The sequence below is a fragment of the Lissotriton vulgaris genome, chromosome 4_1, assembly GCF_964263255.1.
Source record: "Lissotriton vulgaris chromosome 4_1, aLisVul1.2, whole genome shotgun sequence".
NCBI lineage: Eukaryota > Metazoa > Chordata > Amphibia > Caudata > Salamandridae > Lissotriton > Lissotriton vulgaris.
In genome coordinates, this window is record NC_141691.1 from 582,585,433 (window position 1) to 582,611,285 (window position 25,853).

At 47.0% G+C, this 25,853-nt stretch overlaps 1 protein-coding gene across 1 annotated transcript in view; it reads right to left on the reverse strand.

The window, feature by feature from the left end:
* Positions 1-25,853, reverse strand: part of RP9 (RP9 pre-mRNA splicing factor) — a 102,481-nt gene that overhangs the window by 21,102 nt on the left and 55,526 nt on the right. The window contains exons 4-5 of the mRNA XM_086964800.1: positions 15,241-15,332; positions 2,391-2,452 (exon numbers count right to left, since the gene is read on the reverse strand). Coding sequence (XP_086820926.1) covers positions 2,391-2,452; positions 15,241-15,332 — 154 coding nt within the window. The remainder of the gene's footprint in view (positions 1-2,390; positions 2,453-15,240; positions 15,333-25,853) is intronic.

Below are 25,853 nucleotides of genomic sequence, written 5' to 3' on the forward strand. Positions count from 1 at the left end.
TGCTAGTGTCATGTGTGTAGTGTGAGTCAAATTTTACCTCTGTGGAAAATCCTATGCCTAATGGTCAGGGACTTAGAGCCACATGAGTGGTCGGCGGGTCTAACTATATAAGTGGTCTGGAGACTCACCGAAGATATGGTGTCCCTCCTCTTGTGTGTTCCCGGTCGCCGTGTTTCGAAAGACAGACACGTGACCGGAAGGAGGAAGCACCTATATTCTAAAATTACGTAGAAGACTAGACCGTGAATAATAGCCTCTGGTCCTTCATGTTGGGAAGTTAGAGAAAGCTTCTCGTGCTATCTGCTGTTTTCAACGAGAGTGAAAAACATAAACAAAGGTTCTTAAATGAGAAGCTAGGGATGCAAGCCATGGACAAAATACTGTCGAACAGACCAGCTTCGTTGTGGGCCCTTCCGGTCACGTGTCCCTCTTTCGAAACACGGCGACCGGGAACACACAAGAGGAGGGACACCATATCTTCGGTGAGTCTCCAGACCACTTATATAGTTAGAGTAACACCAGAGAATACGATTCTTAGACTCAGCACCTACATAGCTGGTTGCAACTTCGTTCGCTTTTCTCATCGTTTGCTTTTTCTTCTTTTTTCTTATTGTCAATACAGTTCGAAATCCATAGAATGACCAAAACGTAACTACTGCACTTTACTGAAACTTTGGATCCCCTCCCGGTACAGCTTAGTACACACACGTATTTTCAACTTGCAGAACTGAAACAGCGGCTCACAAGCCTTATGTATCTTTTCTCTACAAACCACAATCACACTTAATATTCGATTCTCCTTTTATCACACAGTATAACTCGTGTGAACATCCGCTATACCTGGCGGTTTGAGAAAAAACACACAGATGAACCTCTCCATTGCTCTAGATTCAGAGCTAGGAAATAAGAGTCCTGTTTAGATGTCGTCTACTTCTAAACACTGGTAAGCCCATTGTTTACAATCTCTCCTCCAAATCACTCAGTAAAACCCAGCACTTTGCCTTTTTCTTATGCCTCCATTTTTTATCAAACAGAACTTTCTACCCGAAGTACAAGTATTTATTATTTTCGACCTACTGATTTGTGGGTCGTACCACGAGGTATGCATTTATCGAATTTCTCTGAATGATTTATCGGACTTATGCACAAACTTTTCACTAGCAATAAATGCACCTTCACGTTATTAGATTGTCACAGACTCACATACACTGTTTTCATTAATCAACAGTGGCACTTGTTCACCTTGAGCTGTTCCACTGCAGGATCGTCGTGAGCACTACATTTGTCACAGCACTATAAGTTAGAGTCACATCCCTGAATGTGTCTTCACCAATACACCATATGCCTCAATATGTCTAATAGAGTTTTGAAGAAGCATGTTTTTTTCACACACACAAGAACCCACACCAGTCATAAGCACAACTCGTGGGAGATAAAGATATCATAGAAACACACTTCAAAACCACTATTGTCACGTACGATATGAACATGAATATGTGATACATGTGACAAATGCTACATACACGTTGTTTTCTATTTTGTCAGCCCTGAAGGGTCGTGTTGACTCAATTTAAACACGACGAAACATGTGTCGGCTGATTGTGGACCATCGCTACGATTGTGAACTGATTAAACAACCTACCTAAAAGAAAAGACACAAAGATCTGCATCTGTTTATTTTACAAAGACATTTGTCATACTATACTTGAACACATTGGACACGTTTGACATGTCCACTGGAAACAACTAGTGAAATGGGCAAGAACTGCAAGGCTTATGCCCATCCCAAAACGATAAAGAAAACAGAAGATGAAAACTGGAGGTGAAATAATGCAAGAAACCACAGGCTAATGCTCAACATACTGCAAATAAGCAAGCCAAAAATACAAGAATAGCCTCAAACAGAAAGTAACTTGTATCTACAGACCTTATATGACAGCAAGAAAAAAGGAAATCTGACACTATCACACAAATTGTTATTAACAATTGAAAAAAAGATATGCAAATGAGCGAGGTGTGCCAAAATCACCCCCTTGACAACTGCAGAAATTATTTTCCTTAAATGAAATCTGCAAGTCCAGTAGACGAAAACACACCAATGAATTACTCGCTGACAAACACCTTCGCATACAGCCAACATATCAATCATCTATAGCTAATGTTATGTGCGGAAAACAAAGTGTTGTAAATGCCTTCATTAAATATGAATTTGTTTTGGTTATTATTACAGAATGACAACAAAATTAAGAATCGCTCTTTTATACTATTAGGAACAAGAAAAAATAGTGGTAAATAAAATGAGAACTTCAAATCTACAAATGCCTAGTTAACGACTGCCCAAATTATAAATGCAGCCTTGAACTAATCGCTGCACCCAATAAGCTTCTCACCTTCGTTCCTTTTCACGACGCTGGTTCTCTCTTATTAAATCATACATGGGATCTTCATGTGCCTTAAAGATATCAAAAATAGAGAAAACAAATTCAGATTATTCAATTAAAATAATAATTTTGACTTGCCTGGTGCTTATATTAACAGAGGGAATGGAGCCATAAGGAAGTAAAATAAATAAAGTCAACAGAAGCATCCCAGAGTTTTTCCTGAAATGTACTTTATTGTAGTTGCATTTATACAGCACTTCACACCCCTGAAAAGGCGCCAAAGCACATTTGCGGATGAGTAGAGCGGCACTCCAAAAGAGTTGTATGAAAGAGTGTATGCCTCTGAAAAGACCTGTGCTTTCATCATGTTTTGTCGCTGTGTGTAACTGTGTGTGAAGTTGAAGTGATATGAGATGGCTTTTCCACATTAGGTGTTAGTGTATGGGTGTACATGTATGTAATGTGTGAGAGCAGTGCACATGTAAGTCAGAAACTACTCAAACCATTCTGCAGCAAGTATGTATCAGTATGTGCATCAGTCTGTGTGTAAAGAAATGTGAAAATAAATGTGGATGTCACACATGCAAAGTCGTTTGTATCAGACAATTTAAACCATATTGATTAAGGGGCACCGAAATATGTCCTGTGTGTAAACGGTCCAGAGACATGCAATTTTGCATCAACCAGAGAATGTGTTCAGGAATTCATGAAGGAGTGGCAGAAGAGCAAAACACAGGAATTAGGATTGTGTAACCAGCCATTGAATATGATCTGGGGAACCCACCCAGAAGCAGCACATAAAAAACCTAACCATGTCTAATTATACAACTAGCCATGCAATATAGCATGAAGAGTCCACCCACAAGCTGTGAAGAAGCCCATGGCAATGGATGTATACAATAAGTGAAGGCAAGTTCCGACGCGTCAGTCAAAGAGAAGCAGGACGTAAGCCACAGGAATGGCTATTATAGGGAAAGTCACAATATATGCCATGATGAGTACACCCTGGCAAGGCAGAGGAGCAACCCAGGGAAAATTACCACCTCCTCGATACTTGGATCGGAAGGGTCCACCCAGGAGCAGCTATAGCCGAATCCAATAGAGAGACGACACTTTGGAACTCACTGTAAAAAGGTGTCAATCAGCGATCCAGTGGCAACAATGCTTTTGGTTACTGAATTAGAGAGAGGGAGGCTGATGGTGTGCTTCAACATAGGATGCAAGAGAGTGAAAGAAGGCAGGGGTCCTCGCCCAAGGTCCTATCTTGCCCAAAGTGGAAAGACATCTGTAACTTGGCCATGCTTTATCTGGACACCTGGGCTGAGCTGGGCTGAGCGCCCGGGGAGGAGAGATTAAGTAGGTCTGCATCTGTCAATGATAGACAGTGAGAAGTCTCTAGCTTATGTCATCCAGGCGTTGGTCACCAACTGCTTGGCCCAACTCAGTGACTGCGCAAATTGAGAAACAAGAGAAACCTCTGTTAAGCATGCTGTATGCGGCCTGCCCGCACCCAGGAAATCTTTTCCTGAGATTATTCTCCCATCCCCCATTTACAGGCCCCCGGACCTGGCAGGTAAATCTCGCTCTTTTACCTCGGGACTTGCCCCCAACTCCCCCTTATCTGTGATGTACCTTAACACTCGGTCTCTGGTTAGCCATAAAACTGACATCTTCTATCTTCTAGGATCGGAACAGCCTGACATCTTGTTCCTGTCCGAGACCTGGCTCACAGATGATTCCTCCCCTGATATCCTGGCGGCCATCCCCCCAGGATATTACATACTGCAAGCCAATCGCCCCTCTGGCAAAGCGGGCGGCGGGGTCGCAGCCATCATTAGTCACTCAATCAGGTTCTCCCCTGTGTCCACCCCCAGCATCCCTATGACCGACTGTCTCGCTCTTAGGCTGGAGCAACCTGGGTCCTCTCTCATATGTGTCCTAGTTTACCGTCCCCCCCAACCTATGCCAAACTTTTCAGTTCAGTTTGGGGAGCTCATTTCGCAGCTAACTATCAACAACACCAATGTTTTGGTTCTCGGTGACTTCAATTACTGGCCATCGGACCCTCACGAAACCCCTGATTCACTCGCCTTTTCTGACCTCATGCTGGGTCTCAATTGTACCCAACACATACACACACCCACGCACGTTAAAGGTCATATTTTGGACCAGGTATGGACTTCCTCTTTAGACATCTCCACTCCCCTTGTTCTTCCCTGCCTCTGGTCAGATCATTTACTTATCACTTTTTCCCTTGCCAAGCCTCCCCCGGCCAATATCACCAGAGAATCTAACTTTCTGGCACGTAATTGGAACAAGGCCGACCTCAATAAATTTACCTCCCTCCTGAGCTTATCGGCCCCTTCTATCACGGGACCCACCACCTCCATTGACTCTCAGTCTGATAACCTCACCCAATGGCTTGTCTCCGCCGCTGACTCGGTGGCACCTCTAAAACCTGTTAAGACGCGGCGCAGTCACGACGCCCATAGGTGGTTCACCGAGGAACTCAAGGCACTGAAACTTAGTCTCCGTCAGGCCGAAAGACGCTGGCGTCGAGGATATACTTCGGAGACAAAAGCTGTCTTTTCTTCTCAGCTGAGGGAATACAAGTCCGCTATAGCCCAGGCTAAATCCAGTTACTTTTCCAACAAGATTTTGAACTCTACTAATAAGTCCAAAGATATTTTCTCTATTGTTGAGGAATTATCTAACCCGGCGAGAGTCACCATTGCCCCGCTACCCTCCCAGTCTTTGTGTGATTCCCTGAATCAATTCTTTGTGGACAAAATTGCTAAAATCAAAACCAGCATTTCTGCTCACGCCTCATCTGCTTCCTCCCCCCCCCAGCACTCCCTTTTACCACATCACCCATACCCTATCCTAGCTTCCCCTTATTTCAAAAGATAATTTTCTCCCCCTTTTGCTCAAAGTCTCTTCTGGTTCTCCTAGCGATTGTTGCCCCCCCTCGGCCCTGCGCGAAGCTTTCACTTCCTGCCCAGACCCCCCTCTAGCCCTTTTAAACAACTCTTTAACCACGGGGGTGGTCCCGGGTTCCTTCAAACGGGCTGAGGTGGTCGCCATTCTGAAAAAACCTACGGCTGATCCGTCCACCATGAGCAACTATCGCCCTATTTCCCTCCTCCCCTTCCTTAGCAAAGTCCTGGAGTCCCATGTCACTCAAACCCTTACTTCTTTTATAGAAGCCTCTTGTGTTTTGGACCCCCAGCAGGCTGGGTTCAGACCTGCGCATTCCACAGAAGCAGTCATCCTCTCTGTGATGGACGAACTACGCAGGGGCGCCGACTCTAACACCTGTCAAGCCCTGGTTCTTTTAGACCTGTCGGCCGCCTTTGACACGGTCGACCATGATATTTTGGTCGACCGTGTCAGAGAGGCTGGCATCCGGGGCACTGCTCTGGACTGGGTGCGCTCCTTCCTGACCCATCGCCATCAAGCTGTCAGGTTGTCCCAGTTTTCGGCCTCTCAAGTCGAGCTAACCTGTGGTGTCCCGCAAGGCTCCTCCTTATCCCCTCTCCTTTTTAATTTATACCTGGCCCCGCTTATCCGCTCCCTCCGTCGATTTAATGTCTCCGCGTTCAATTACGCGGACGACATTCAACTGGTCTTCACTATTGACTCCAGTGATGAATCCATCTCCACTTTCCAAAACACCCTCTGTTTCATCAGTGATTGGATGGGCACTAACCATCTGAAACTTAACCCCGACAAGACTGAGTTGGTGCTTGTCGGGGGGCCCTCCAATCCCTGGCACTCTTCCTTTTGGCCTGCCAATCTTGGCAGCCCCCCCTGTCCCGTCAACTCAGCAAAAAGTCTGGGAGTTGTCATAAGCAACGATCTATCTATGACACCCCAGATCAGCGCTGTAGTTTCCTCCAGCCATTTCCAGCTCAGGAAAATACGCAAAATCTCTCCCCTACTTACCACCGATGCCCTCACTTTGGCCCTGCTTGCGTTAGTCATGTCTAGGCTTGACTACGCAAATGCACTTTACGTAGGCATTCCTGCATACCAACTCAGGAGACTACAGTTGATCCAAAATCAGGCTGCCCGCCTGATTTACCATCAACCCAGAGATCAAGATGTTCAACCTCTTCTAAAAAGTCTCCACTGGCTTCCGGTTTCTGCCCGCTGTAAATTTAAGCTTGGTTGCATCATTTCCAAATCCCTCACCGGTCACGGCCCCTCCTTCATCTCTTCCTTGCTTCATCCGTATGTTCCCTCCCGCACCCTTCGGTCGTCTCAAATGGTTCTACTTTCTGTCCCTAGATTCAAGCGGAAGAAACACGGTGGCCTTAGGTTTTCTTTCTTAGCCCCGTCCTTTTGGAACTCCTTACCCCTTTCTCTTAGGTTGTCCTCCCCCTACTCCAGATTCAGATCTTCCCTTAAAACGTACCTTTTTACTGTAGCGTATTATTAGTTGTCATTCTCTGTTATGTTATTTTCTGTCTCTCCTCCCTGCTCCCTCTGCACAGCGCCAAGAAACCTAATGGTGTTAGCGCACTCAATAAATTAATTTAACATAACATAACATAACAAACCTGCAAGCTAGACATTACTCTATGATGTAAAATTAACGATAATTACGTGATTACTTCTGCTCACGCATTTAAGAGTACTTTGGAGTGAAATAAACCTACCATGACGGCACATTTAGCGAGGGGCCGCTGACTCCATTTATGTTCTGCTGCATTTAGCACAGTTTCTTAGAGTGAAATGCCTCCGCGTATCCATTTTGGATGCAATGGGGCATTTTGCACTAAGAAAATAGCACTAAATGCTGGTAGTAAATTGGAGACTAATCCTATGCTAGGAGCACATTTAGTGAGTGTGAGCAGCTGCTCACGCTTACTATTTGTGTTCTGTTGCATTTAGAGCCATTTTTTAAAGCAAAATGCATCCTTACGTCCATTTTGGATGCGAGGGGGCATTTATGTGCTAAGAAATATTGCTAAGCGTAGAATTAATCTTCACGTTTAATTCACGCATAATTTCGTGGAATTCTTAGGTAATTCCATGGGATTATGCTACACAGAATTACATAAATTATGCCGACCCCTATCTATGCTCAGTTTATAAAATCGTATAAAAAAATTAAATATCACAATACACTACACATCTAAACATTTGATAAAATGATCGCAAATATATTTAGGGACAATAGTGACGGTTTATAATCATATTATATCAAACAATTCTTTCGCCTATAGTGGCACAAGCAGCCAACAGTGGTTTAACGGAAGTTGAGCCAAATGCAGAAAAGACCTTAGCATGGGTCAAGATATTTTCAAATGCTTCCACTGGGCTTTGGCATAATCTACACAATCGGGTATCATATCGAAGTGCATGGCAAACTGCACTGATCGCGAGAAATGACAAATGGCTCAGTCAAATTCTTAATGTTAGTAGGACATATGGGTAAAAGTGACCAGCAACCATAACTATGGCATCCAAGATTAGCAAAAATTCAGATAAGCCATAGTGTTTGTATTCCAGACATCAGTAAACTATTTACACAAATAGCTTAAAGTTTCCAGTGTTTATCTTCTCATTTTCAATACTCACGTCAGAGTCAATTTTCCAGAGGCTGTTCAACTGTTCTACAGATCCTTCTCCAATCTAATATTAAGAGGGTGTTCGCCCCATATCCCAATAATTTCCTGCAGACAGGTCCCGAGAGGGAAGCAATCCACGGACTTGGTCGCTGAAGATATTCAAATTCGCCCTCCCTATTTTCTGTCTTTTTCTAATTAATTTATTATGCACACCACCACAGCTAGGTAGTATGTTTGCCATTGAAAATTTTTACCAAAATAAGGGCGAGGAAGGCAGTCTAACAGACAGCTGTGAATTATACACTCTACTGTGCATGCTCAAGCCATCGCCGTTTTTACCGGCTGATAGCAGTCAGCTCAGAAAAGGTTGCGATGTCTATTATCTTCATTTATAGAGCACAATAAAAAGGCAGAAATTAAGGTTTTTATACGCAAACTTAAGAATTTTATAATAGCCTACTTTCAATTCTATCATGTTAATGAGAACTCGGTCACCTCAAACGAAGAACAACACGTGACACTAATAACTGGGGTACCTTTCTTCTCAGTCTTCACCAGTCTCATTATCAGGTTCGTTTCCTGAAATAAATGGGAACTCCCATGTTCAGTTTGATAACACATTTAGTTTCATAACCAATTCAACACACAGTCAAAATTGGGATTGACAGGGCTTGGGAGTCACGACTCATGGAGCATACCCTCACCACTGAAATAAAGGCACTGGATCGGCAAGACCTACAAGCCACATTTAGGGCCTCCAGTAGTAAACTGGCCATCCTGCTTGGCCATCTTTAGTCTCATAAAACAAGCCATGCTGAGAGCTCCCTGCTGTATAGGAAGAAGTGCTTTTACGATCAGGGGGACAAGGCACAACTCTCCTGGCACGTAAACTGTGCCTCTAAAGAGCAAAAACACACACAGCAAAGCTTAAATTTCAGGACGGCACACAGGAGATCAAGGAACCAGATAACGACAGGCCGATTCACCGCTTCTATCAAGCCCTTTACCGACAGGGCAATGAATAACCCCCTTATATAAAGGCATAAAGGCACACTTGCGATTGGACTCCTATTTCCTCCACTCACAGGAACTCCTTGAGGCTCCAATTGCACCTGAAGAAAGTCAGAAGGTACTCCAGATGATGCCCATTGGAAAATCCCCGGAGCCTAATAGCCTCCCGGTCACATTCTGTTCCAAATGTTCTTCCTGGGCCAACTCACACAGTTTATTTAACTCCTTCAGCCACACCACAATTCTGAACCCCACCATGTGGGGGTTAAAATTTTACACGTCTCCAAGCACAGGAAAGACCCCATCAACTGTGCTTCATACAGCCCCATCACTCTATTGAAAACGGATGCCAAGCTTTACACTAACAAGCCCATTCTCCTAAGCTTCATCGACCTGGACCAATTGGGCTTCATCCTCAACCCCCAAGGAGCAGACAATTTCAGGTCGCTAGTCCGCCTGGATGAAAAGGCCTATATGCCTCACACCCCCATGCAGCTTCTCGCACTGGACACTGAAGCAGGCGGTACTGGAAGCTTGTGATTGGACGGAGGATGATTGAGAGAATCATAGCGGCCTACACATCTCCATCCGCTTTAATGGACAAAGTACCCCATACAGACTGAAAGGGGTACAAACAGTGCTGTACGCTATCCCTACTTCTCTTCACCCGAATGGTAGAGACGTTGACCATCTAGATAGAAGTGGGTTTCAAAGTTAACATTGACAAATCTAAAGTCCTCAATCTCACCATATTGGACTAACTAGTCCCTCCTTGCGGTCCCTGGCAGCTTTCTGCTGGGCTCTGCGATCTATCCACTACCTTGGCCTTAATATCACACCCCACCTCAATGGGTGGAGTAAGGCCAACTAGCCTGCCTTTCTACACACTAGTATCGAGGACTCAAGACGATGGAGACCCCTGTATATAATGAATGTACTACCCAGGGTGAACGACTTGTTCCAAAAGCTGCCCACACCCATTCCGATACGGAAATTAGAATCCTCCAAAACAAAGGGCATCTATTTGTCTTGTGTGGTGCAAGTCCTGCATCTGCAACAAACCTCTGATGACCCTGCTGTCACTGGGAGGCTTATTGTAAAAGGACAAAGAGACCCAATTCGTAATTGGTCAGGGACCTTTGGGTAATTGAACTTTTTTCTAAAGACAGTGGTCCCCAGACAATAAATAGTTGAAAGACAATTAATATAAACCCAATCAGTACTATATTGTAGAAATCTGTCCAGCCAGACAGATATTTATTGGGCAATCAATTCAATATTTACAAAGAAGCAGTTTTTAAGTGGGACACAAGCTTGTATCCAACTTTAGCAAGAAAGACGTACAACAAAGTGAAGGGTTCAGGCAAGGGAAAATGTTTGTTTACAACACATTTCTCATAGAAGAAACAGAATATACAGCAGACATTATAACACAAAAATTAGGACATTTAAAACAAGCGTATATGGTGTACAAGGTGTCGACTGCATTTTGATCCCTTGAGAAAATACTGTTATCATCTTCCGGACATTTTAATAAGCATGCTTGTTTAAATATGACTTAATTGCTAGAACCATTGGAGAAATTGAAGAAAGAAAAAGAAAGGAAATTTGGAGTTAATTTACATACAAGGGGAATTCGGTGTACGTCAAGATGCTCGTGAGATTGCCTATAGTGGGATTTCCGGTTTTGATGCGCGAGGCTCCTCTATTTAGAAACAAGCATGTGAAAATAAACATACAGTGAAAAATTATAGAAAAGTTGATGCGAGGAGACAGATAAAAGGAAAAAGGAATGCTGACGATCAGGGTGGAAGCGAGATCTGGCAAGGGTGTATGAAGGGGTGAAATTAACCTTATTTGTAGCCGTGTGGTATGTGGCAGTTACACGGAAATGACAGAATTTCCAAAAGCTAGAGAAGCACATTAATGCTATCACAGGTGGGAATAGCTTACCCTGGGTCAATGGCCAGCTGTCTTTGGAGGCAAGATAGAGATTGACCAGCGTGGGATCATTTAAATAAAGGTCTGGGTGCAGGTACAAGGGATGACGTACCGGAAGGTTGAGACTTACAATGGGTAGAATTTATATTAATAAAGGGAGGTATATAGGTTCGAAGTAACAGTGGCGTGCAGGGCGAGCGCGCTTATCGGATAGCAGGTTTCCAAAGTGACGATAGTTCAAGTTGGAGCAAGTCGCTTGTGCGGACTAGAGTTAGATTATTGTACTAGTGCTAAAGGGAAGGAGTAAGGGGATGGTTAGGGATGAGAGACCAACAAGTGGGAATAACCACGGTGTGTGTGGTGACCAGGCTTACTGGTTAGGGAAGATCCAGAATGTACATTTAGCAATGTAAACCAAGCCGCAGATGCGGTCTCAAGTATGGTTCCGGAACCATGCTGTGGGAAGGAAATGGATAGATAGATAAAGATTGGAAGCGTAGTCTGTGATATGAGGGCGAGTAAATAAGGCGAGCGCGCTTACCGTCTCCAGTCTTCAGACTGTCATGACATTGCCGGTCACAGCAATGACTGAGCCGAGAGTAGACACTATTTAAGGCACTTACAATTGGAAGAACTAGGTTAGGGGAGCGGGGATATGGAAATAGAGGAGAGACTCCTGGTTGTCAAAGCAGTGGCCATTTTGGAGTGTGAAGTAATCAAGGTGCAAGGCAAGCCGTAGTAAAGAGACAGAATGAGGCAAGTAAGAGAAGTTTTGTCAGGAATAACAGATCTAGTACAAAAAGCAGCAGGACGAACCTTAGTACATTCCAGTAGAGATAAAATCAGCAATACAATCAAAAAGCCTATTAAGACAAGGAAATGGAAAAGAGACTCCTAGTTGTCAAGAACAAGGCCACCTTGGAGTGTGCAGGAATAAATAGGCATGGTTAATTGTAATAGAGAGACAGAGTAAAACCAGTAAGAGAAGTTACCAGAAATGGCAGAACTCCTAATATAAGAGCAAAACGAACCTCAATACATTGTAATAGCGGTAAAACCAGTAGTGGAGTTAAAAGAGCACCTTAGGCATTAACAACAGGACAAAACAGGGCAGTTGAAATAATAAATGTCTGTGGTAAAAATCACAAGCGCAGGAAACCTCAGAAAAAGTAACAGTTAGATTAATGAAGTCCAATCGTCCAGAATATTGAGGCTTGTGTGGATACTTCCAGTTCTCAATATCCATTTAAGTTCTTCCTAGTTAAGGAGCTGCGCAATGTCTGCGCCCCTTGGTGGTGGCTTTATCACGCGAATTATTGTCCACCGTATGTCATCTTCAGTATGGCCTGCTGCCTGAAAATGTTCCACCAGCGGGGCATTTGGAGTGTTGCAGCATATTCTGCTACGGTGCTGGCAGATCCGTATTCTTGCCTTTTGTGTTGCTTGACCATTGTAAATTGTGTTACAGGGGCAAAGAATTGCATAAATTACATTGTTTGAATTGGAGACCTTTTCAAATTGCAATACCATCTTAATTTTGTAAAATACAAATTCTTTACCCTCAATTGTAAACTGGCAAACAATACAATCACCACATTTGGCATGACCTGTTAGCGGCGGGAGGCCCCAGAGCCCATTGTGGGTTCCTGTGCTCTTGGTAGATGGTAGTGCTGCGCATACTATGTGATCTTTGATGTTTTTTGCTTTGCGGAATGCGATCAAGGGGCGTTCTAAGTTAAGTATTCCCGAGTTCAGAACCCCCCAGTGTTTGGTGACGCTCTTCCTAATGGAGTGTGATGCCGGTGAGAAAGTGGTCACACAGACCATGCGGTTTTGGGGTTTTCTTTGGGTTCCAAAAGTGTATCTCTGGGGCAATACCAGGCTCTTTTGAGGGAGTTCCGGAATAGCCTGCATGGGTACCCACTTGATGTTAGTTTGTTACTGAGGACATTCGCCTGACAAAAGTAGTCCTCATTGAGTGTGAAATTCCTTCTGATAGGGAGGAACTGCGAGTAAGGTAGTCAATCCCTCAGGGCACGGGGATGGTGACTGTCATATCTTAGGAGGATGTTCCTCTCTGTCCGCTTTCGAAATAAATTTGTGATTAGTATCCAGTCTTTGTGCTGAATGTTCAAGTCAAGAAATGGGATGGTGGACTTATTGCGTGTCAAAGTAAAGTTGAGTATGTTACAATTGTTATTTAGCCAGTGAATAAATTGTAACGAAGTTGTGTCAGAGTCCTGCCAAATCATAAAAATGTCATCTATGTACCGTTTCCACATAGAAATATCAGTGCGGAATGGGTTCATAGGCGACAGTATACGGTTGGTTTCCAGTTCGTCCATCTAGAGTATGGCTAGGTTTGGGGCAAAAACTGCCCCCACATACATACCCTTCACCTGCTGATAATATTATTCATCAAACAGGAAGAAATTCGGTTCAGACAAATTTCCAAAAGTTGGAGTATAAAGATCGTGGGTACAGCATGGGGCTTGGTCGTTTGTTGAGGACTTGTTCAATAACCAGTAGTGAGTCAATTTGAGGGATGTTGGTATAGAGCGACTCCACATCCAACGTACACAAGGTGTCGGATGCGGGGTTGAATGGGAGTTCATCAACTAAGTTGATCATGGTCATACTGTCACGTATGTAGCATTCAGTCTCTGGCACAAAGTCTTTAATAAAGACGTCAACATATTGACCCAGTGGTTCCAGAATGGATCCACATCCTGATACGATGGGTCTGCCGGGTGGCTTATCCTGGCACTTATGAACCTTGGGAAGAGTGTAAATCACTGGTGAGTAAGCTGAAGTGGTATTCAGAAATTTGCGTTCATTTTTATTAAGAAACCCATGTTCTAATCCTTCATTTGTGACTTGAAGGATGAGTTTTTGTAATTCCCTAGTCACTGGGAGGGCTTAGCATGTCTGAAACTGGTAGAATACTACTGGGGACTCACCTCCGATTTGTGTCAGAACAGGTGGTCAGAGAAAGCGAAAAAGCGTGGCTCCATCAAGGCCAAGCACTGTGGGATTTGGTCTGGCTTCCGAAAAACAGTTGTCCTAGGATTGCGTATCTAGTACCCCAAACATAAGATGTGCCTGGCCTTTGGGACCAACTAAAAACACTTACTTACGCCAGCCGTCAACCCTTAAACGTTCACAGACTTGACTTGGGTTGGGTTGACTACAGGTACCTGAGTGACTTCTTCCAGGGACCCTCCATCAAATCTATTGAGTGATGTAAGAGAGACTTCCACGTCCCGGATACCTCTCAGATCTAATCCCTCCAACTTTGCCAGTGGGCATTACACCCCGTAAACTCGCTCGCCGAGCTCTCACTGCATTCAAAACCTTGGTCAGGTTCTTTGAAGGCAGAAAAGAGTTGATTTCCTGAATGTACGCCACTATCCAAGACACAATCCTTTACTTTACAAACCTGTACCAGGCACTGAGAGAAACAAACTTTGGAACAAACAATTCCAAATAAACAATGGGACAGTCTTTGGTAAGAGATTCGGAGAATGCATAGGCTTCTGCTCCACAGGGAATCAGCCTTAAAAGTGATGGTCCTGTGGTATTTGACCCCCAATAGACTCACACGTGTGTTCCCCTCCTCACTCACGACATGCTGGGGATGTCTCTTTCCTTCATAGTTGTTGGCTGTGCTCGGTAATCCAAACATACTAGAAAGAAATCCTTCGTCACATACAAGGCAAACTACAACATTCTTTGCCAGCTGATCTCGCAACCTTGATCCTGGGGCTAAAACCTATAGCTCTAGAAGCCATGACACATGTAGACAGTGCATCGAATCAACACATGACTGGAGTAGCCAAACCGCTTATATAACTGTTCTGGAAGAAGCCCTAACCCCCGCCAGCGGCATCTTGGTTCCACAGACTATGGCAGATACTTACCATGGAACACATTACTCAAAACCGCTCATACTCAGAGGAAAGATTCACTTATCTGTGGTAACCACCGAGTGATTACTTGTCCATACTTGAATTTCTATATTTTAACCCACCTAGCATTAGGGCGTTGCATTTCTTTGACTGAGATCTTACTTGTCGACCCCAACACGGAATATCGGATAGTGAACCTGGACTCTTCCCACTCTTAACTCCTCGACTTGCAAGGCAAAGACATTGACCCTTCCTTCCACTCCCACGGGGTGTTGTATTGTGTTTTAATGTTGATGTTCTTTCCTACAGCACATACACCACTCTGCCTGGCAAGAATGGGTTTTATTATCACGTAATAACTTGTATGATTGGCTTGTCCACTTGGGCGTTAAATTTGGAAACTAAGGACAATATTTTTCTCACCACTCTGAATTGTTCAATTTTCTGATTGCCTTTAGTGAAAAAGGGGCATTCGCGATCTCCTGTTCTGTGACCATACTGTTTACATCTCCAACCTATAAGAGAAAAAAGAGAAAATATTATAAACTAAAACAATAGAGCTTTAAATCACAGAACTGCAAACATGTAAACTGAGGTATTGATAGAATTTTCTTCCGAATTTGGAACTCAAAGTTCTAAGCATAGAACTTTTTTCTAAGCAAACATTCTTGGATTAACCACACTAACAATACAATTTCATTAATTACAAATTTAACCCTATTAGCAAAATTTGCACAATGTTCAAAGTCGGTTATATGAAATTTCTCAAAATTTAGTACTACGCAATTTCATGTTATTTATTTTTTTAAATACCCGAGCGCATAACAAAAGGTTCATAAGATACATTGGAGACTGCTTTGCATATAAAATGTTTCACCAAGAAACATTTTGTGCATGAAACTGTTACTTGACTGTACCGCCTGACTTTTTACTTTAGGTGCGTGTACAGGTAAAAAAACAAGTGATGTAAGATACCAACATTCCACATTTTGATACAAAAGTGCAATTTTGCAAAACTGTTATGGAATTTCACATAACTTTTCAAAAAAATATTACTCAACTTCACACCCCCCTAGAAAATATAAATTTAATTCAACGCAGTCTCTCTGTCTAAATCCTCTAACTACCTGGTAGATATTTTGCCACTAGAATAAGACGCAGTAACTAATATTTACCCATGTGACGACGTAATTTGCTGTAATATAAGATGGGGTCTCGATAACGGTGGGCCATTATATATAATATGCATACGTGTGTACTTCCCGCTCCAAATGTAATTAGCTCCATTGAGAAATAAACCAAACATCACTAAAGCCAAGACAGATCTTATCAAAATATCCAAAATTCCCAACTTCCATTTGAGATAGCCTATTTTCAACGAAAACCAATTCATGTCCTCTCACATCCCGAAACAAATCCTTAAATCGCAATGAGCCTCTTCCTCTTTTTTTACCATTTCTGCAATGCGCTCGCGCTGCTCACGTTCCCTCTTGCCCATGTCTGGATTTGTCAGGCATCCCGCTTATGTCGGTAAGAGCTTTCTCCTCACTATCGAGCTCGCCAAGGAACTGCCTCCTCATCCCGCACACCAGGCCTATGCCATCCCCACGTGCTACTACCTTTAAGGCCTCCCACTCAGTTGCCCTCCTGATGGCCCCACCCCCCACTTTGTCTCCAGGTAGTCTGTACCAGTGCATCGAATCAACACATGACTGGAGTAGCCAAACCGCTTATATAACTGTTCTGGAAGAAGCCCTAACCCCCGCCAGCGGCATCTTGGTTCCACAGACTATGGCAGATACTTACCATGGAACACATTACTCAAAACCGCTCATACTCAGAGGAAAGATTCACTTATCTGTGGTAACCACCGAGTGATTACTTGTCCATACTTGAATTTCTATATTTAGGTATAGATAGGGCAGCCCTCCCTGCATTATCCTCGAGCAAGTCCGGCAGAAATCTCCATCTCCTCTGCCTTGGTATGGGACATCCCCACCTCACCAAACAACTTACTGGTGCATGGTCAGACAAAAAACATGCAAAGTGGGTCACCTCAGCGCCCGGGAAACAGATGTACCAGAGACCAGGACCCTATCTAGCCTGTTGTGCGTTCTGTATGCAAGTGAATGGCATGTAAAAAGTGGAAGCGTGGGGTGAGCATCCCTCCAAGCGGGCCCCCAGCTCATGCATAACTTCTGAAAGCTTCTGGGACTTTCTGGGTTTCGTTTCGGCCATGGGGGATATCTATCCAGATCTGAGTCAAGGACACAGTTAAAGTCACCCATCCATATGAATGGGCCTCCTAATTTGTTGGCCAGTAGATCCTGAATGACTGAGGAGAACATAGGGTCGTCTGGGTTTGGTGCATAAGTGTTTAAGATAATTTTCCTGCCATTTAGTGAGCCTCGCAAGAGGACATACCTACCATTTACATCACATTCACTGTATATTGGGGTGAATGGTATGCCCGGGGCCACCCAGATCTTTGTGCCCCTAGCGTATCTAGAGAAAGAGGAACGGTGTGTTAGACCTCGCCACATTTTAGTTACTCTAGATGCGCCGCTATCATCCAGGTGCGATTCCTGGAGGCATGGTATTGAGATTTGATGGCGTTTGAGGAACATAAACACCCTGTGCCGTTTGGTACAAGTGCCCAACCCCCGCACATAATAAAACTAATATTTAGTGATACACTAAGGCAAAGGTTCTTAACCTTTTGACGGTTGTGAAACGCCACTTAATCATTATTGAAACCCCAGGAATCTCACTGAGTCAGTAGAATCCGCGGACCCCCACTGAGTAATTAGTGGAAGCTGGGGATCCTGGCCTAAGCATTTGAACCACATAACAATATAGAAAAAAAATTTCCAACATGCATTCGTCAAACAGATATTTGAATGCTTTAATATTTAATTTAATTCACGAACAAATGTAAAAAAAAAAAAATGGGAAGGTTGGAGCTTTTCTAAATTAAATTAAGCCTACTAATCATCCACACTATATTATTTCATGCACTTGCATTGCTTCCATGAATCAATCTGAGGATACTAACTTAATTTTTAGCCTCCAATTACAAACTGTCACATTCACAGAAGGTTTTAAAATGTTTAATTGTACACTTGCTTCTTTATTTCTATACACTTTATTATTATTATGTTAGTATTATTTCTAAACAGGTGCGGCTTCCCTGAGCAGACTACGCTGACTCCCTGGAGTCCGTGCTCTACAGGTTAAAACCCTGTGCACTAAGGAAAGAGAGAGAGGGAAAGATAGAAAGAGGGGAGATTTCAGTATGGACATATGAACAGATTATGTCAGGGATGCAAAGATAGGAAAACTGATTTAAAAAGTAGAGCAGATCCGGCCCGCCTTCGGGTCATCTTCAACTCGAAGACACACTTCTTCGATACCCCAGAGGCCGTCTTTGCTTGGACCGATGAGGCGGTCCGGCTTCGCCCTCATGTTCAGCCGGGGCTCCACTCCGGCGCCTCCCGTAGCTCTTCCCAGGAGCGGGGCGACCAGCGTGCCAACGGGAAGCGGCACCGCAGGTCCCGGTCGAGGCGGCGATCCTTGTCTCGAGACCCTCTCTTGGGCGACACGCAGCCTGAGACAGATCGATCCGGCGGGGGGTCGTGATTCCCCATGGCTGACACTTGATTGCTGCCTTTCGTTTGGGGCCACCTGCTGTGACGGCGGATTGCAGCTCAACGGCCCAGGCCGGGTCTGGTGCAGTATTGCTTGGCCATTACGGGCCTCATTGGGACTCTGGTGGACAATTGCACTGTATTTGTACTGTTATTGCTGATGCTGACTTGGGGGGAGGGGGGGGGGCATGTTTCGTGGGCTGCCTCCTGCTGTTGGGGTTGGGGAGGTTCTTGTTTTGGGGTGTGTGCTTGGTTAGTCCTTAAGGGTTGAGTGGGATCCATTGGCATACCTACCTTTCGGTGCTTCGTTTGGCACCTAAACTACCGTATGCCGCGACAGGTACTTCATTGTTTTTTGAGGTATTGGGGTGGGGGTGGGGGGTCCAGGATGGCTTGTTGGGGTGTTGGGGGGACTGGTAGTGTGGGGGGTAAGGGTAGTGGGGTACTGTTTCTTGGGGTGCACGTGATCTCTCTGAATACTGCTGCTAAGTGGATTGGGACCGGGGCTCTGGGCCGGGGTCAGTGGGGTTTGTTGTGTCGGGGTGATGGCTGATGCAACTCGATTGGCGCCTCCTAGCGCCACTATGCATATTCTTAGCTGGAATGTCCGGGGCCTCTTGGATAAGATCAAGCGGGGGGCGGTCCTGCGCTGGGCCAAAAGAGATCTTGTGGATGTGCTCATGCTCCAGGAAACACACATGCTTGGCTCGAAGGCCCTCAGTCTCCAGCGTTTTGGTTTTCACCAGGTATTCCATGCTGGGTTTGCCAGGGGTTCTAGAGGGGTGGCTATCCTTGTTCATAGGCGCCTGGCGTATACGCACGAGCGCCAGTGGCTTGACCCTCAGGGACGCTTTGTATTCATCCAAGGGAGAGTGGGTGTGGAACCGGTGGTGTTTGGGTGTGTGTATGCTCCCCCCCCCTCTGCAATGGGCATTAGCCGAACGTATACTCGCTCTATGGGCTGACCTCCCTGATTCCTTGGCGGTGATTGGCGGCGATTGGAATGATGTTGTGAACGTGGCTATGGACCGGCAGCGGAGGCAAGGGGTGGCGCCTGCCCCCCCTCCTACGCGGTTGGGCGCTATGTTGGATGTGCTAGGCTGGACTGATGTCTGGAGGCATTTGCATGCGGAGCGCCGCGAGTACACGTACGTCTCAGCGGTTCATGGCTCCCTCTCGCGCCTGGACTACATCTTCATTCCACGGGCCTACCTTGCAAGGGTGAAGGGGGCAGTTATACGGCCTCGCGGGCTCTCCGACCATTCCCCGGTCGCAGTCCGGATAGACCTGCATAAACCGCGCCAACCCTTCCGCTGGCGGATGTCCACGTGGCATCTGCAGCGGCCTGACTACTCCCAGCATATTCGCGGCGCTATCGCCCAGTACTGGCAAGATAACCTGGGTGTGGGGGTGGATGCGGTGACAGTCTGGGAGGCCATGAAACCCACTCTGCGAGGTGTCGACCTGGCTTGGTGCACATCGGCTCGACGGGCACGGTTGGAGGGTATTGCCGCCGCGGCAGAGCGGGTGGAGGATTTGGAGGCCCGCCACAGAACTCGGGCGGATGACCTCACACTGAGGCAACTCCTGCAGGCGCAACAGACGCACTCCTCGGTCCTACTGAATGAGGCTCGACAGGCGTGGCTGGCCACCCGTAGCCGGGTGTATCAGTGGGGCGACAAGTCTTGTACCATGCTTCACCGGCTGTGTCAACAAACTCTGCAGCCCCTTACGCTCCCTGGCCTGGTGGACGATGCGGGTGTTGCCATCACGGACCCGGCTGCGCTGGCTGCCAGCTTTGCGCATTACTATAGGTGTCAGTACGCCTCCCGGGAGGAGGTCGCTCCCGCTGCCATCGCTGAATATCTTGCCTCGGTCCCCCCGGCTACAGTGTCTGATGAGGTGCATGATGCTCTTGACCTCCCCCTGACGGCAGAGGAGCTTGGAGATGCGCTGGGTCAATTGAATGCGGGCAAAGCCCCTGGACCGAGTGGCTTCCCCAGTGAGTTTTATAGAAAGTTCCACCTGCAGCTCGGGCCGCATTACTTGCGTGCGTTGGAGATGGCGCGTGGGCAGGGCCGCCTCCCACCGGATTGGCGACATGCCGAGATCGTTGTGTTCCAGAAGCCGGGGAGGCCCCCGGACCGGCACGACTCCTACCGCCCCATCTCTCTTATTAATTTTGAGGCCAAGCTCTTGGCCAAAGCACTCGCGAACCGCTTGCTTCCCCACATCACCGCCCTTGTTCATCCTGATCAGGCCGGCTTTATGCCGCACCGGGCGACTCGGCACAACATACGGCGGGCGCAAGCGGCGGTTGACGCTATTGGGGTGTCGGAGGACCAGGCTGCGTTATTGCTGGCCGACATTGACAGCGCTTTCGACTCAGTCAGCTGGACCTTCCTGTTCACGCTTCTGCCACTGCTGAACTTCGGCCCGGTCTTTGTCTCCTACATCCGCCTGCTTTACACGGAGGTTACTGCCTCGGTGCGGATCTCGGGGGCGACCTTGGCGCGCTTCCCGGTAACTCGGGGCACGCGGCAGGGTTGTCCACTCTCTCCCTACCTGTTCGCGCTGGCCATGGAACCGCTGGCTGCCAGGGTCCGCGCTGATGCGCTGTATCGAGGCTTCATCTGGAGTGCGACCCACACAGACCGCATTGCTCTTTACGCGGATGACGTGCTGTTCTTTATGACCGACCTTCGGATTACGGGCCCCCGGGTCCTGGAGCTAATGCAGGGCTTCGGCCAGGTGTCGGGCCTCTATCTTAACCCGCGCAAATCGACTCTATGGGTGTTGGGCGGTGGTGCAGAGGACCTTCCATGGGCAGCGTCCCTTCGGATGGCGGTGGCAGGTGTAAAATACTTGGGGGTCTTCCTCTCCGCCTCGCCTACGGAGGCATGGGGCCGGAACATCCAGCCGGTCTGGGACCGGGTCCAGTTGGACATCAAAACATGGACTCGTATGCCCCTTAACATCTATGGCCGGTCGGCCATTTTCAAAATGGTGGCTCTGCCCCGCCTTCTTTACCAGCTGCAGAATCACCCCTATCCGATTGACCCGCAGTGGTTCCGCAGTGTCGACTCGGTGCTGGGAAGGTTCTTGTGGGCGGGGGGTGCCTCTCGGGTGGCGCTCCGGACGTGCTTCCTCTCTACCTACTGCGGTGGCCTGGCTACCGCGGACATGCTGTCCTACTATCAGGCCTCCCATCTCCTGGTGCTTAATGAGTGGTGGTATGGGGACCGTGGCGATCCGGCCTACGCCCTGGAACACCTTTTGATGGGTGATGCCTCCATTCACACTCTGCTTTACTCGGCCAGGAAGAGGCGAGCGCTCCCGCGTGTTACCCAGCTAGTGTTTGCCGTTTGGCGGAGGGCCCTTCACCGTACGGGGTGGTGGGGTAGACTGACGGCGGAGACCCCGCTGTGGCGCAATGGCCTGCTACCGGCGCTGGCGTCGCTGCAGGGCTTTGATGGGTGGGACGCAATCGGGGTTTCGTCCTTAGGGCATGTCCTCTCCGGCACCACTCTTAAATCCTTTCAGGAGCTTAGCACCGAATTCAGCATGCCCAGGTCCCAGTTCTTCCGCTACCTCCAATTCCGACATGCCCTTGCTCCTAGCCTGGTGGGGCTGGAGCAGCTCCCGGACTTCAGTCCCATAGAAGCGAAGCTGTTTATGGGCGACCTGGGTGCCAAAAAAGTCTCTCAGATCTACCGCTCCCTAGTCACACACTGCTCCCCTTCGCTTTCGGCGCTGAAGGCCCAGTGGGAGGCCGATGTTGGCCCATTGGACGAGGATGATTGGCGCGAAGCACTGGAATCCCCGCTTTATTCAATTCAAATATCTGCATCGCGCGTACTTTACGAGGGAGCGACTGTGGCGGGCGGGCCTGATTGCAAACCCTGAATGTCTGCGGTGTGGTTCGGAGAGAGGCACCCTTTTTCATACTGTGTGGTCTTGTGAGCGGCTGACTCGGTTTTGGGCCGGGGTTTGGGATTGCTTGTCTGAGGTGCTGGGATGGGAACTGCCGCGTACGCCTCGGCTGGGCCTTCTGCATGTGCTGGAAAATATTGGGGGCAACATCTACAAGCGCCACCTGCTGCTGCTGGGACTGGTGGTGGCGAAGAGGGACCTGGCGCAGGCCTGGAAAAGTGAGCGCGCCCCTCCTCTTGGAGCCTGGAAGGCGGGCCTGGATTTCGTTATGGGGTTGGAGCAGCCTGTTTTCGAGGCTCGGGGATGCCCCCGCAAACATTTTAAAATTTGGAAAAGGTGGGCGGACTATAGGGGCCTCCCCCTCGATCCCCCTGTGGACATGGATGATGCATTGCCTCACGACATGGACCCTACGCCTTAGGCCGGTGGCCGGCCCTATCTATGTACATCTTTTGTCCTGGTTGTCTAAGGATCACGTGCACGGGGTTAGGGAGGGATAAGGGGTGGGTTGTGGCTGGGAGTTGGGGGTCGTTCTGGGGGGTGGTGGATGGCGGTATGTTCCCTTTCTTTTTTTTGATAGAAATTTCTTCATATGAGAGGTTTGATGCTATGCCTTGCTTTTGCTTTTGTTGTGATTATTAATGACAGTCCCCTCCTGACTGTGGAGGGCTGTGCCTGCATTTGCTTGAACCTCTAATAAAACTGGTTTTGAAAAAAAAAAAAGTAGAGCAGATGATATGCCACTGCTACAGAAAATGATCTATCGGCTGCAGTTTTGTCAAAACTGTGAATACTTTACATAAACATATCAATTAGAAAAATCAACATTTGCTTACATTGAGTGATTGCAGTGTGAAAATGCCAAAGGTCTACCTTTGAAATTTTACACAAAGATTAAAGCTTCAAAGACCAGCCGATATATATTTCAAGCATAAAAGGGATAACACTCCAGTCAATTTCTTTCTAACATCAAAATGTAGGTTGTTTAATTAGGAGTTGTTACAAAAGCATAATCTTTCCATGCCCTGTTTTCGGTCTATGGGGATCTTTTTCCAGGGTCAATTCCCAAACCCTCATTTCGGTCTGTCTCCATCTCACCTGAATGTACACTATACTAATATTCGGTACTTGATCGTATTATTATTGATATTCTAGTTTTAAATGTTTTACTGAAAAAGTTTCACCATATTTAACAAACTGAACATTTTTTTACGTCTTTTATGAGGCATCATTTTATGTATTTATTTTTACTACAACCCTCAAATTACTGCCCCACGAATATTTTTTCAGAATTTTCTTATTTTTTCTTAGCTATAGGTCTCTTGAGTATGAATAAAACTCACTGGAACCTATGAACTATATGATAAGCCAGTATGCAGTTACTAAGTGTGTGGGAGGAATATACCTTTAAATCCCGCATTCTTTTACCCCGCAGGGAATCACCACGCGGTTGTTACAACGACCACGTTGTTATTCCGCATACCATTACTCCGAAAGTCGTAACAACGATTTGCGGGGGGGCTGGAAGTTGGAATAGTATAATTTACTATTCCAACTCCAGTCTGTGTGGACACTAGTGAAGGTGTTGGATTTTAAATCCAACACCCCTGCCCCCCTCCCCCCCGCCCCCCCCCTTCGCAAGTCGTTGTTCCGGCTTACGGAGTAATGGTATGCAGAATCACAACGCGGTTGTTGTAACGACCGCGTTGCGATTCCCTGCGGGGTAAAAGATTTGTTGTAAATGCTGTTTACCGTGTGGGAGTGTTCAGGTCTGTTGAGAAGTGCCCTCACAGGAGGGCGCGGCTTGGACGGCAATGTGGCAGCTTGCCTGGTGCAGAGAAGCAGAATGGCAGTGAAGGGACGCTGCCCACCAAGGAAGTGAGGAGAAAAACACCGAAGCCCGCCCGAAGCTCCGAACTCTGTGACCCAAACATGGCGCCTGCCCCCTGAATGCTGTGTCCGACGACTAACACGGCGAGAAGCTGTGGGCTCTGGACAAGCAAAGAAACTGGGGCAAAGAAGGTCAGTGCGATAATTGTTACCCCCGCTGCTGCCCCCCCCCACCCATTACACCCCCGAAACCGAGGCGGGTAACCCGCACCGAAGAGAGGAAAGCAAAACTGCAACTAACATAGGGGGACGCCATCTTAGGAAAGGGGGAGCAGCACCAAACAAAGAAGAGCTGGTAAAGTGGGCGGTACCAAACAAACAGTGCCGCAGTCCGCCGCCGTATACACAGTATAACCCGCGTAACTTCCCCCTGCACGCCTGAACTCCTGAGAGCCGCGAGTGGCAGCGCATCACGGACCGGCACAGAAACGAAACCACGCAAGCTTGCTGGGGGCCGCCATTTTAAGAGAAGGCGCGAGTCACAAAGAACAAAACCAAAAGGTGCGATCGTTTCAGTGCGGGGCAGGCGGACAAAAGCAAATAAGGCAGTGGAGTCAGGGTGGAAACTGAACCGCCACTCATGCTAATTACCGCGAAAGCCACCAACACCACTGCAGGGGTTGCGCGGTACCCGAGGGCGGTAACTGCTACCAGAGAGCGTGTGGACCGGCAGAAAACAAATGCAGAATCACAAGGGTGTCTCGAAGAGAGCGTGTGGACCGGCAGAAAACAAATGCAGAATCACAAGGGTGTCTCGAAGAAGTGGGTTAACGTGAACATAGCCCATGGAAACACCAAGCGCTCCAGCACACCATGTACCAAAGAACAACGGAAAAAACAATAGGAACAAAAGGGCAGTGCTCATTTAACACCAGCGCTAAGCCCAGAGGTAAACTTATGTGCGCAGAGCGAAGACCCTTGGGTGATCAGCAGTACCATAACCAAAAGCCGAAGAGCACACAAGATTCAGGCTCCACACAAATATGGGGCATTAAAACGTGCTCTTAACGAAAAGACGCAGAGTAAGAAAGGTGGCAACTACAAGAGCAACTAGGTCAGCACAGAGACATTGTGACCAGCAAGAAGGGCAAAAGAACCCGAAGGGGACCAGACATAAAAGAGAAGCAAACAATATATACACAACACACTACGAAAGCTCCGTTTTGGGAGGACCTGCTTGGGAGCAATAAAGAGGCACAAGCCACGACAACCCAGAGGCAAAAGAATCGGCCCACTGCACAGAAGGACAGACGTTTCATTCTAATTCAAACGAAAAGAGGCCTGCCAACTGGTTGGCAGGGAAGGAGGGGAAAATACAACAACAGCAGAAGAAGAACCAAGGGGACTCCCCATCAAGCAAAGAGGGTATGAATGCCACAATGTACACGACCTAGCCAAATCAACAAAACAGACCACGGACGCAATACAACTAGAACTTGTGGTGGTCAGGGCCGACATCCATGCGGCGAACAACAGACTGTCGGTGGTGGAGCAGAGAGTCAGCGACAGAGGATGGAGACCAACAAACTAACAAGGCCATAGACGCCCTTATAAGGACCACTGCAA